Source organism: Ochotona princeps, chromosome 5, assembly GCF_030435755.1.
Source record: "Ochotona princeps isolate mOchPri1 chromosome 5, mOchPri1.hap1, whole genome shotgun sequence".
Classification (NCBI taxonomy): Eukaryota; Metazoa; Chordata; class Mammalia; order Lagomorpha; family Ochotonidae; genus Ochotona; species Ochotona princeps.
This window is the reverse complement of record NC_080836.1, coordinates 11,699,719-11,712,102: the sequence shown is the minus strand read 5'-3', so window position 1 is coordinate 11,712,102 and position 12,384 is coordinate 11,699,719. Positions and strand designations below refer to the sequence as shown.

At 60.2% G+C, this 12,384-nt stretch overlaps 1 protein-coding gene and 1 pseudogene across 1 annotated transcript; both read left to right on the top strand.

Annotated features, from left to right (window-relative positions):
- Positions 1–5,232, top strand: part of LOC101516192 (POU domain, class 5, transcription factor 1-like) — a 40,232-nt pseudogene extending 35,000 nt beyond the window's left edge.
- Positions 5,233–6,697: 1,465 nt separating this feature from the next.
- Positions 6,698–11,776, top strand: INHBB (inhibin subunit beta B). Its single transcript, XM_004589384.2, has 2 exons — positions 6,698–7,580; positions 10,170–11,776. Exons 1-2 carry the CDS (start codon positions 7,103–7,105, stop codon positions 10,943–10,945), a joined length of 1,254 nt encoding a protein of 417 aa, XP_004589441.2. The 5' UTR covers positions 6,698–7,102; the 3' UTR covers positions 10,946–11,776.
- The last annotated feature ends 608 nt before the right edge of the window (positions 11,777–12,384 follow it).

Sequence of the window (12,384 nt, the reverse complement as noted above, 5' to 3'; positions counted from 1 at the left end):
CACTCAGGCCCAAGGAGGTGTGTGAGAAACGGTTCCTTTCTTGGCTGGTCATCTGACTCCTGGAACAAGAGCACAGGCCCAATGCCCAGCCCAAGCCCAAGCAGCCCACGGGGGGCGGTGCCTTAGGATGAGGACTGAACTTGAGACAATTTAAAACTAAAGCATGGCTTTCAGAGGCAACCCATGGGCCTGGGGTTGGGGAGATGGAAGCGGGAATGGCTTAGGGGGTCCCCTTCAGTGGCCAGACTGAGACTAATTCACGGACTCGGCGAATTCAACAAGGGTCCCGGGTGATGAAGAGGGAGAGGCTGTGTGAAAGCCAGGTCAGCCAGAAGAGGGCACTTCAAAACCATCAGAGAGGAGGCTGGTGCTGCGGCGTGATGCCTGAAACTGCACCTGCAGCACCACATCAGTGTGGGTTCAAGTTCTGGCTTGAACCCACTGGCTGCTCCACTTCCAGTCCAGCTCCCTGCTAATGCACCTGGGAAAGTAGTGGAAGCTGATGCAGGTGCTTGGTCCCATGTGAGGGATCTAGAAGGAGCTCCTTGCTCCTGGCCTCTGCCTGGCCCAGCTTTGGCTGTTACAGCCATTTGTGGGAGTGATCTCGCTGTAGCTCAGCCTTTCAGACAGGATGAATCAAAAAAATAAAAGTTGATTCTGGCGTAAACATTTTTGTAATCAGTGAGTGTTGGGAGGTTCCCGTGATCCTGTGGTTACCTGTGCTAACCTCTGTTTGAGCTGCTTTACTGTGGGTGGTACCCAGCTGTTGAGTCACGTGACTAGAGGACCTTGGCTTTCTTTTTTTTTTTTTAAGATTTATTTTTAAAAATTTTTATTAGGAAGTCATATACAGTGGAGGAGAGACAGAGAGATCTTTTATCCGATGATTCACTCTCCAAGTGGCTACAATGGCCGGAGCTGTGCCGATTCCAAGCTAGAAGCCTGGAGCTTCTTTTGGGTTTCCCATGTGGGCACAGGGTCCCAAGGCTTTGGGCTATCCTCGACTGCTTGTGAAAGCAGGGAGCTGAATGGGAAGTAGGGCCGCTGGGATATGAACCGGTGCCCATATGGGATTCTGGCACATGCAAGGCAAGAACTTTGGGCACTAGGCTACTGCTCTGGGCCCACAACCTTGGATTTCATATATGTAATTAGACTGAAGGGTTTATGAGCTCTGCATTAAAAAGAAAGTAATAAAGATGTCTCATCTGCAAGCACACGTGATTGCCTCATCCTGACCACTAGGGAGGGCTTTAGAAATGTCCCCTTAGACTGGCGGTACACTTTCTGATTTGTCAGACCTGCAGGCCACTTCTCTCCTCCCTCCACTGGGATGGTTGCCAAGGTCAGCTGTGAAGTTACCCAGCTGAGGACTGAGGAAAGCCACGCCCACAAAGTGAAGCCACTCCCACAGAGCTCTCCAATTGGACACAGTCGAGTTTGGAAAGCCCAGGTGAGAAGCGCCTTCCCACCCCCCCACCCCCACCCCCGTGAGTGGCCAGCAACCAGGGTCATGGGGCTGTGACGGTGCACCCACAGGCACCTGGGAGCCTTCTAGAAACTTCCACTGCAGCAGTGTGCATGGTGAGGGGTCACTCTTGGTGCTCTCTGCTTCACATCCAACCCTCCCACTTCCCACTAGCTGCCCAGACTAGCAGTCCTGGAACAGGAAGTCCAGCCCAGCACCATCCTCCCTTTAGCCTTCACTGCTACCCATACCCCTCTGGTTATCTCCTCTCCTGGGGACCCGGCCCTGCCAATCCACCCTTACCAGGGTCCAGTGCCCTCTAGGCCCTATCATCCATCTACAGCCTGGCAAGGAAGTGCTGCCCCTCCCCCAGCCTGGCCACCCTAAATTCTCACGAAGGATCTCAGAGGATTCACCACAGGGACCCTAGTTGACCCTTGACCACTTATCCCTTCTCACAGCTTTCCCAGCAGAGTCAGCCTGGAAAACGACTTCACCTGCTTCATGGCTCTGGGCCAACCCTGCCTCTCCCCTGCAGCTCCTCCTGGCAGGCTTGGGGTTGCCTGGTCCCCTGCTCCACCCCAATGATCTCCCTGAGCAAGGTACATTCATGTCTTGGTCTTCCTGGTAGACCCTGGGAGGGGATTATGGCCGGCGTGAACTGTATACTCTCAGCAGCTAATTCAACTGTGTTCATTGAATGAATGGGAAGGAATCCTTATGCTTGGAATAGTGTGTGATTAGCAATTTGAAGTGGGCCACTCACCAACTGCTGTATTTAGCGCTTCTAGGATTTTTTTTTTCTAGAAAATATACTGACTTGGATAGCCATCCTGATGGAGCCTGCTGTTGAAATATTTCCTGAGTGTTCAAATGTGCTAAATCTTCCTCTGCCACAGCCGCCAGCAGCCCTACCCTCCAGCCCTGGCTAGGGGAAGCAAGAAGGGTCCTTTCAAGCTAGCTCCTTCCTGGCCTCACGGTCTTTAACCAAGACCGGGATGCAGCACATGATCCTCCGGTGACTCTTTGCCAAAAAGTCATAAGATTGGAGTGTGTCAGATGTGGCAGAAACCAGCTTGGGGGTGACAGAGTGGGTGAGCAGCCTTCCCAAAGGGTTTGGCATTATTAGCCACCACTCTCCATGCAGGCTGCAAGACCAAGCTGCCTCCCAACACACACACACACACACACACACACACACACACACACACACACACACACTGTTGGCTCCCTGCCAACAGCCGGGTGATGGACACAGGAAGAAAGGAAGGTAGCGTGACGACACCATGGATATGGGCACATTGAAGATGGAGACGGCTCCCGCCCTGTGCCAGTTCAGGGAGCTCAGAGCACTTGCTCTCGCCAGTCCTCTCAAGTCACCCTGAGTGTCCCTTTGTGAGCGATGGGAAGAATCCAGCACCCACAAGGTAGACCTTCCAGGTGAGGCGCAGGTGCAATTCTCGGCCACATTGGGGTACAGAGCAGACAGCCCTCCTCGCACAGCCACTTGGCAGTTGAGCTCAGGGAACTGACTTCTCTGGCCCAGAAGGAGAAGTGCTGCTGTGGTTGCACTCCTGCCATTGGGTGTGGGCATGGCACTGCCCAGGACAGTAACAAGGAGAGAGCTGCACGAATGTGGGACCAGACCCCGTGTCCTGCCTAATGCAACCAGCAGGAGGACAGATGTAGGAGACAGACAGGGGTGAAAGCAGTCAGTTGGGGCCATCTCCAAGGACACCTTTCTAACAAAAGCTCAGATGCCAACATGGAGACCCCAGGGAGCACCCATGGGCCTCCTCCTAATTTACAATGCCACCCATGGGTCTCCTCCTGTGTTACAATGTTACCGGACCCTTAGTGGGAGAGGTGGCCAGGGAAGGCACTGTGGATAAGATGGCCCCATGTGACACAGAACTGCTGGCCAGCGCCCATGCCTGCAGGAGCCCAGTGGCTGCCTGCATCCTTCCATCTGCAGTGGGCATAGCAAGGATGTGCCCCAGAGTGGAGATATTCCACTCTACACTGGGGACAGCACCTGCTTTGGTGAATGCTACACAGTACACCTGGCTAGCCACCTTGTGTGTGTGTGTGTTTTCCTGTTCCCTACATGCAGGTACAGTCATAGCCCACCAGCCCTATTTCGTCAACAAGCTTTAACACCAAACCGTTAGCAACCACCCTCCATGTGCATTATTGTATGCAAAACCTGACAGTCAAGCCAGAAAGGCTGAGGTCACATGGACCAGGAGGCCAAAAGCAAAAGGGAAAGGGGTCCTTGCCTCTTGGTGGGGGGAGGATGCAGAGCCTCTCCCCCTTCTCCTTCCCTGCCCCCAAAGTCCGAGGTGATCTGGGAAGAACTCAATTTACACCCTCGGGCCCCTGTGGGCTGGGGGATCAGTGGAGGGCGGGCTAATCCCAGCTTCTCGAGCAGATGGTTTCTGGCTACCGCTTGACCCAGTTCCCTCCCAGCAGATGACTGGCAGCAGGGCCACCAGTTTAGCCACCAGGGGAGCAAAGCGCGGACCCTCCTCCCAGCCTCCGTGTCCCTCCTCCTTCACGCAAGGACACGCTGGCTTTCGCTGTTCCCTGGTGTCAGGTCAGCAGGCAGGACGGCATGCCTTCTGGAAGGTGGGGAGCCTTCCCTCTCCCTCCTTTTGCCCAGGATTGCCTGGCAGGGGCCTGGATGGCTGGCCAGGAATATTACTACCACGGGGGTGCCGGGAAGGAGGTTTGGGGTGGGGAGTGGGAGCGGGGCCTGCTTAGGGGTAGCTCGGGTTCATGCAGGCAGCCAGTGGTGGCTTCTGTAAGCTCTCTCTGGTCATCGCCGAGGGTCTGGCATAATGTGTAGCCTGGTCCCTACATCAGGAGGTAGACAGGTGCCAGGCCCACTTTGTGAATCATGGCATAGCAAAGGGAGGGACCAGGGCTGGGGGAGACAGCAGAACTGTCCCCTCCGTGAGGAAGGGAGACCAAAGCTCGGGGCACACCCTGAGCCGCAGGAGCTGGGTAGGAGGCAGAAGGGTGCCCAACTGGAGATCGCCTCTCCAGCCGGGGACCCCAGCTTCCTACTTGGGAATGGGTCAACTCCAAAACCCCGCCCAAGTTTTGCCCTGCAGACTTCAGGTCGTTTCCTCTGCTTGGGAGGGAGGGGGCGCTCGGCCTCCAGGCTGGCGGGTCTCAGCGGCCCGCTCAGCTCCCGCCGAGCTCCCTAGCCGCGGTGCTCAGCCCCGAGAGACGTTCACCACACGGAGGCAAGGAGGACTTCCAGCCGGGAGGCCACGCTCTATCTGAGGGTGCCCGCAACATCACAAGAAACCCAGAAGGATCTTGCGGCTTCTGTTTGCTTCTGCGGTTGTAAATCCGCCTGCTGCAGGGCCAGGCCGGCCAGTGGAGGGGACGTCGAAGCCACCTGTACAACATCCCCACTCCCCACTCAACAGGGTTAGGTCGGGAGCAAAGACACGAATGGTATTTGGGGTCTGGGTAGGGACAGAGGTCAGGTTCCCACGGATGGCGATTAGAAAGACAAGTGCTCTGGAATCAGCGGCTGCCGGCTTCCCTCTGGGTTCTGCCATGCAGGTGACACAGGTGTCGCTGTGTCCGTTTCACACAGAGCGAGGCGGTGGAGACCACCGAAGAGGAGGGCTCGGTCCAAGGTGACCCCATGCAGAAGTGAGTCCGAGCTGGGGCCAGGATTGGACTGGAACAACATGTTGGAGACCCCGCTGGGGCTGGAGAGCCCGGAGGAGGCGCTGGAGCCTTGAGGCCGAGTACCTCTCTCTTCTGCCCCGCGCGATCCGGGTATCCCTCGGAGCCTCCTCCATCTGAGGCTGGACGAGCCTCCAGCGGCCGCTGCCTCTGCTACCTTCCAGCCCGGGAGCCAGGAAGCCCGGAGATGGCAGGGGAGGTCCTGTAGCCGCGAGCCACATCCACCTGCGAAGGCTACTTGGCATCGGAGTCGCAAACCGGGACAGCACCCCTCCTCTCCCCACCAGCTCCCCATCTCGCTTTTTCTGGCAGTCCAGGGGAAAAAGAGACCCAGGATGTCTGGAGGCGGCCGACCGGGGCCGCACGCGAGTCGCTCCTCCTGATCGGGACAGGGGCATGGCACGTTCCAGGAAGGGAAGGGAGGCGAACGCCAGGAGCTAGCCGAGCCGCCCGCAGCCCAACTGGGCGAGGATGCGGGGCACCCACGTGGTGGTAATAAAGTTTGGAGTCAGCCGAAGTGGCTGGGCATTGCTGGGGGGGGGGGGGGGGCGGGCGGGGAGGACATGGGGAGAGGAGAGGGCAGGCTCGCCCCTCCTCCTCCTCTTTGGCCAGGCAGAAAGGGAAAGGGGCCGTAGGGAGCGGTGGTGGGCGGGCAGCACCGACCCAAACAGATTCCGCCCCCTCCCCCGAGAAGCGAGCGGGGAGGCGCACGGACCGTCTCCTCCCGCACGGCCAGGACGCCGCTCCCTCCCCCTTCCTCTGCCAACGTCTATCTCCACGCGCGCGCACAGACGGAGCCTGTGCGGCTTTTTTATCCCTTGGGAGAAAAACCGCGGAGAGTAAGAGGAGCGAGGGCGCCGTGAAGAAGTCGTCCTCAGCGCGCTCCGCACTCTGTGCCGCGGCCAGGCGCGGGGACGCAGTCACCGCCGCCCGCGCGCTCTCTTCCCCGCCTGAGGTTTGTGCCATTGCGAGCGCCAGCCCGGAACCCGCTGCAAGACTTTAGGGCGCTCGAGCTCCGATCCGGCGGTCGGCAGAGGAGCCCCGGTGAGAAGGGCCCTGCCTCCGCCTCGTCTCGGCGCGCGCGGCGGCGCCCCGCGCAGGCAAGGAGAGAAGGAGGCAGGCGGAGCAGAGGCCCCCGAGGAGGCGCGCAGCGGTCGGCCCGCCCGTGGATGCGGCGCTCCGGGAACCTGGAGAACAACTTTGCCGCGTGACGCTCCGAGAGGACTGCAGGGCCCGCGGCCGAGGGCTCGGCGCCGCTGCTAAGCGGGCCCGCGCGGCTCCGCGCTCGCTCCGCACCGCCGCCCGCCGGCCCGCCCGCGGAGGGGGACGACCCGCCCGTGGCCGCCCGCAGCCCGCCGGCCTTCCCTGGCGCTCAGGTGCGAGCGAGCGCGGGGTCCCCGCCGCAGCGCCCGCCGCAGCGCCGCGCCCGGCTCCGCTCCGTGGGGCTCCGGCCGGCGCCTTCGCTTCGGTTTCGGCCCAAGTTGCGTCGTCGCCCAAGCCTCTCTCGCCACCTTCCCCGGCCCGGCCGGCGGGGTTGAGCCGCTGCTTTCGCTTCCACCAGAGCGGGGAACCGCGGGGCTCGGACGCGCCGAGGATGGGCGGCAGGCTGCAGACGCCGAGGCGCCCCGAGACGCCCGCGCGGCAGTGACCCGCCGCGGCCCCGCCTCGCTCGGCGCGCCCCTCCGGGTTCCCCCGCGCGTCCCGCCGGCTTCGGCGCCCCTTCTCCGCCGCGCGGGAACCCCCGCGGCCCGGCCGGGCCCCCTCCCCCTGCGAGCCGGCGGCAGCCCTCCCGGCGAGCGGGCGGGCGGGCGGAGGCCCGGGCGGGGGCGGGGCGGGGCGGTGCGCCCGGAGCCCGGAGACCGGCCCTGCGCTCGGCTCGGCTCGGCTCGCCTCGCCGGCGGGCGCCCTCGTCCCCAGCGGCACACCATGGACGGGCTGCCCGGCGGTCGGGCGTTGGGGGCCGCCTGCCTTCTGCTGCTGGCGGCCAGCTGGCTGGGGCCCGAGGCCTGGGGCTCCCCCACGCCCCCACCGTCGCCCGCCGAGCCGCCCCCGCCGCCTCCCCCGCCGCCCGGAGCCCCCGGCGCGCCGCAGGACACCTGTACGTCGTGCGGCGGTGGTGGCGGTGGCGGCGGTGGCTTCCGGCGGCCCGAGGAGCTGGGCCGGATGGACGGCGACTTCCTGGAGGCGGTGAAGAGGCACATCTTGAACCGCCTGCAGTTGCGGGGCCGACCCAACATCACGCACGCCGTGCCCAAGGCCGCCATGGTCACGGCCCTACGGAAGCTGCACGCGGGCAAGGTGCGCGAGGACGGTCGCGTGGAGATCCCGCACCTCGACGGCCACGCCAGTCCGGGCGCCGACGGCCAGGAGCGCGTCTCGGAAATTATCAGCTTCGCCGAAACAGGTGGGTCCTACCCTCCGGGAGGTCGGGTACTGCCTGTCCCCTCCACCCCTTCTCCTCCTTCTCACTCCGTTCTTCTGCTTGCGGGCTCTGGCAGCCGAAGCCGCAGCCCGTGCGCACCAGGAGCGCCCTGGGCTCCCAGCCCGGCTGGTTCCACCGTAGCTCCGCGTGCTCCACCGGCTCGCCACCCTCCCTCCTCCTTCCCCAGGCTGCAGACCCCTTTCCTGCTCCTGCTGCCTGGCCATCGCCACCGCTGAGCGCGGGCCCTCCGCCCCAGCTCGCCCCAGCGCCTCTGGACGCGCGGCCCCCTCCCGGCAGATGCGCGCGGCCCTGGCTCTGCGGGCGCTTGCTTGGCGATTGCCTAATGTTTTTGTTTCCCACGATCGGAGTGTAGGCTTAGGCGAGTGGATGGAGATGTGTGTGCTTGTTGATATACGTGGGCCGGAGGAGCGTGTGTGTGTGTGTGTGTGTGTGTGTGTGTGTGGTGTGTGCGCGCGCCTACCCGAGAGGCCCCCGGGGGTGCTTCCATCGGCTGAGCGGGCGGGTGCTCGGCAGCGTGGGCTTTGCCAGGATTGCTGAAGCCTCGCTGGGGAGAGCTAGGCAACCTCTTCCGATTGTGTGGGCATTAGAATCGGGCGGAAGGCAGGCTTCTCAACAGGTCCATCATTTACACGGAGAAAAGACGCGGCTCCGGGGACAGCCCGGTGCCTCTGGCCTCGCCTGGCAGCGGGCACAGTCCCTGGGTCCGAAAGAGAACCATAGAGTCCTTAGTTAACAAAGGGCAGGACTGAGTCTTGGAGCCCACCCTCCCTCAACACATATACATATGCACACTCCCGGCCCTAGACTGCAAATTTCGACCAGATAAAAAGCCAGGAGGGAGAAGACATCTTTTAGAACTTAGAGAGAGAGAGAGAGAAATGTGTTTGCGTGGAAATGCTGCAAGTGCCTTCGACTTCGCTGTCCTTTTCAGGACTTGAATGAGCCAGGCTGGCTTTTGTGCCTGGAGCTTGGCCCCATTTATGCCGAGGGAACTGCAGAGGAAGGTCGCAGAGGGGGAAGCCCCGTGCAGCTGGGGGTTGGAGGTGGGGGTGGGGGAGAGAGCGGCTGTGCCCCTGGCTGCAAATGTGCCCCTCCAGGCAGCGTCAGACCCGCACTGATGCCACTTGCTGATGAAAAAGGATGAAAAGTTTTGCATGGCCGGATGTGGAGAAAAGCAGAGAAAGACAATTGGAGACGAGGCTGTGCTTAGAAAGACCAGCATTGCCGTTTCAGCCAGTCTCCCCCTCTGCCCTCCCTACCCCCCAGCCCCAGGGAGAAGCTCCTGGAACAGTTAAGAGGTTTGGATTCAAAGGTGCTCCCCTGGCCCCTGGGGTTGGAAATGTGATGCCGGAAGGTCGAGGAGGCCTTTTGGTGTCTGTGGCATAGAATGCCAGCAGGGCTGTTATATTTCGGGTCCCATTGGCAGAGCCAGCCTCTTTGACTTTATAAAAATAACAGATTCAGGTCACAGGCAGCTTGTCCAAGACTGGCTTCTAAAGACTACAGCTTTCCCCCTGGTTTCAAAGTCAGATGGTAGCATTATTAGGAGGGGTCAGGCCGGCCCTGAGGAGGGGCCTGGGACCTGGCAGACGGATGAGTGGGTGGGCATGTTGGTGTCAGTGCTGACCAGCAAGTCGCATTGTTGATTCCTCCTACAGAAGGGGAAGAAAGGAAAGTGGAGATTTTTGGGGGGCGGAATGGAAGGGGTCTCAAATGCAGGAGTCGGCCCTCAGCTGGTGTATCCCATGTTCCTAGTGAGCCGTGTGAGTGAGGAAAGCTAATAGTCCAGGTCCCTGCCTCGCCTTGAGGATGCCAACCGAGCTCTGTTCAGGGACAGCCAGGGTCTTGTGAGAGCAAACTGAACGCCAAGACTTGCATGTCCCATACTCCTACCGCTTCCCCAAGCTGCTCAGAGCAAGGATTGCGACGTTCCCAGCCTGCATGGCAAGGGGACAGGCTGGCTGGCAGTGGCTGTTCCAGCAGAGGGGTTAGAAGCAGATCCTGCTTAGGTAAACACAGAAGTGAGGCAGTAGGTGGCTCAGCTCAGTTTTGCAATGCCTCGAGTTAAGCAGAAAGAGAGACACCTAGCAAAGCACCCGTCCCCCCACCTCCCTGCGATCCTGGGTTTTTGTTTTCCAGATTTCACAGATACCCATAACAACTTGTTAAGACCTTGGCCTCCTGACAAGTTCCTCTGTTGAGCTTTGAGGCTTGGTGGGCCAGTCTCCAGGGAGCCCTGGCCTAGGAGAGGTGAGGCAGGGTTTTGATTTTTTTAAATTTCTGAAACAGGCCCAGTCCCCGTAGCTGCAGCCTGGGTCAGGCTTTTCAGTGGGCAACAGTTTTCTCTGCCCCTCCCAGGTGCCAGGAGCTGGAATTGTACCGGTCAGTAGCATTGCCCAGCTGTGTGGCAAGTACACAGGGTGGCATCAGGCAGCTCAAAGAGTTCGTTTCCCCTTCTTCCTCCTGCTGGCTCCCAATCCTGTGGCCTGGCGTGCCCCTTACGCCCTGTACCCAGGACGAACCAGGCCTGCTCTCCTCTTATCTCCACAGATGGCCTGGCCTCTTCCCGGGTCCGCCTGTCCTTCTTCATCTCCAACGAAGGCAACCAGAACCTGTTTGTGGTGCAGGCCAGCCTGTGGCTCTACCTGAAACTCCTGCCGGGCGTGCTGGACAAGGGCAGCCGGCGCAAGGTGCGCCTCAAGGTGCACTTTCAGGAGCAAGGCCGGGGTGCCCGCTGGAGCGTGGTAGAGAAGCGGGTGGACCTGAAGCGCAGCGGCTGGCACACCTTCCCGCTCACGGACGCCATCCAGGCCCTGTTTGAGCATGGTGAGCGACGACTCAACCTGGACGTGCAATGTGATGGCTGCCCAGAGCTGGCTGTGGTGCCTGTGTTCGTGGACCCCGGTGAGGAGTCGCACCGGCCCTTCGTGGTAGTGCAGGCGCGGCTGGGTGACAGCAGGCACCGTATCCGTAAGCGAGGCCTGGAGTGCGACGGGCGGACCAACCTCTGTTGCAGGCAACAGTTCTTCATTGACTTCCGGCTCATCGGCTGGCATGACTGGATCATTGCACCCACCGGCTACTATGGAAACTATTGTGAGGGCAGTTGTCCAGCGTACCTGGCTGGAGTGCCGGGCTCTGCCTCCTCCTTCCACACAGCTGTGGTGAACCAGTACCGCATGCGGGGCTTGAACCCTGGCCCTGTGAACTCTTGTTGTATCCCCACCAAGCTGAGCTCCATGTCCATGCTGTATTTCGATGACGAGTACAACATTGTGAAGCGTGACGTGCCCAACATGATTGTGGAGGAGTGCGGCTGCGCCTGATGCCGCTGCCTGCCCAGGGAGGGCATGGAGGATGGGGGTCCCCTGGGGTGGGGTGCACTGCTGCTGCTGCTTCCAGCCACTGGCAGGGTGGGGGTGCTGAGACCTGAAAGCTTCCCCCAACACTCCCCACCCCCAGCCCACAGCTTTGAGGAGCAAGCAGCCGGAAGCAGAGTGAACAGCCCTCAACTGACTTGCAAGACACTTGCCGACGTGCATGCAGACACGCACAGCCGGCTGCAGCCTCCAGCGGCCCAGCCAGCCGGAGATGCGGTGACAAACGGCAGCCTAGCTACCCCTGGTTCTTGGTTGGAAGGAATGGACGGGATGGCAGTGGGCAGCCACCAGCCCCATCTGCTGACCTGGCTGCCTGGGACTGCCCCCTCAGAGCACACATGAAAGCACAAAGATGGAGACCCGGAGGGAGAGGAGAGAGCAGCGAGTGCAGAAGCATATGCACCGTGGGAGCCTGCTTACAGACAGGCAAGGGGCTGCCTGGTTCCCTGGGAGTGTGCCAGGAGAGGCCTGTTTTATTACAGCCAGAGGTGGCTCCTGGAGTTGGCTTGCACTCCACCTGGCACCCTTTGTGCTACTGCACCAGGGGCCCAGGGAGGACACAGCAACCTGTTAGAGACCATTTGACGTTTGTCACGTGGGTCCCTGCTGTGACTTAGAGAGGGGTGTATGTGTGTGTGTGTGTGTGTTAAGGGTGGGGAGGGAGAGAGAGGAAGGTCTTAATTTGATGCTTTAACTCCAACCGGTTGACCAGGTCATCCATGCTAGCTGTGTAGTCACAAAGGGGACTTTGCTACTGGCTAACTGACTTTTTAAGTTTTTTTAAAAAATCTGATTATTCTATATGAGAAGAAACAAAAGTTGCAATCTATGCCCTTCACCAGGGGACATTCCTCTAGGGCTGTTTGGGGGGAAGGGGTAGGAATGGCTACCCAGGCCCAGAGGGTGAGCCCAGGGAAAGGCAGTGTTAGGAGGGGGTGTGTGGCTGGGGAGGGGCCGCCACTTAAAGGTGGGGTTGTTCTTGCTTGGGCCCCAACCACCAAGGACTGATTGTGGATGTAGTCCCTGTCCACCTGCCCGCTTGCCCGCCCATCCGCGTGCAGCCCTGCCTGGTCGCCCGTGGTGGAGCCCTTGCCGACTTACGTGTGCTCAGGAGCGGCCGCGGCAGGGCAGCATGCTTGGTCGCGTGCCCTCCAAGTGCCACGTGAACTATGCAATTCCAAGGGTTGAGCCACACACTAGGCGAAACTGGACTCTTATGACTTTTTTTTTTAATATTTTTTATACTTGAAATGAAATCCTTTGCTTCTTTTTTAAGCGAATGATTGCTTTGAATGTTTGCACTGATTTAGTTGCATGATTAGTCAGAAACTGCCATTTGAAAAAAAATTATTTTTATAGCAGCAAAAAAAAAAACCCACAAATGA

What these genes read in the sequence shown, in the direction of transcription:
- INHBB (XM_004589384.2), top strand. Translation starts at nt 7,103, where the DNA reads ATGGACGGGCTGCCCGGCGGTCGGGCGTTGGGGGCCGCCTGCCTTCTG. An exon ending in TATCAGCTTCGCCGAAACAG is followed by an intron (nt 7,581 to 10,169) that starts GTGGGTCCTACC and finishes TTATCTCCACAG; the next exon opens with ATGGCCTGGCCTCTTCCCGG.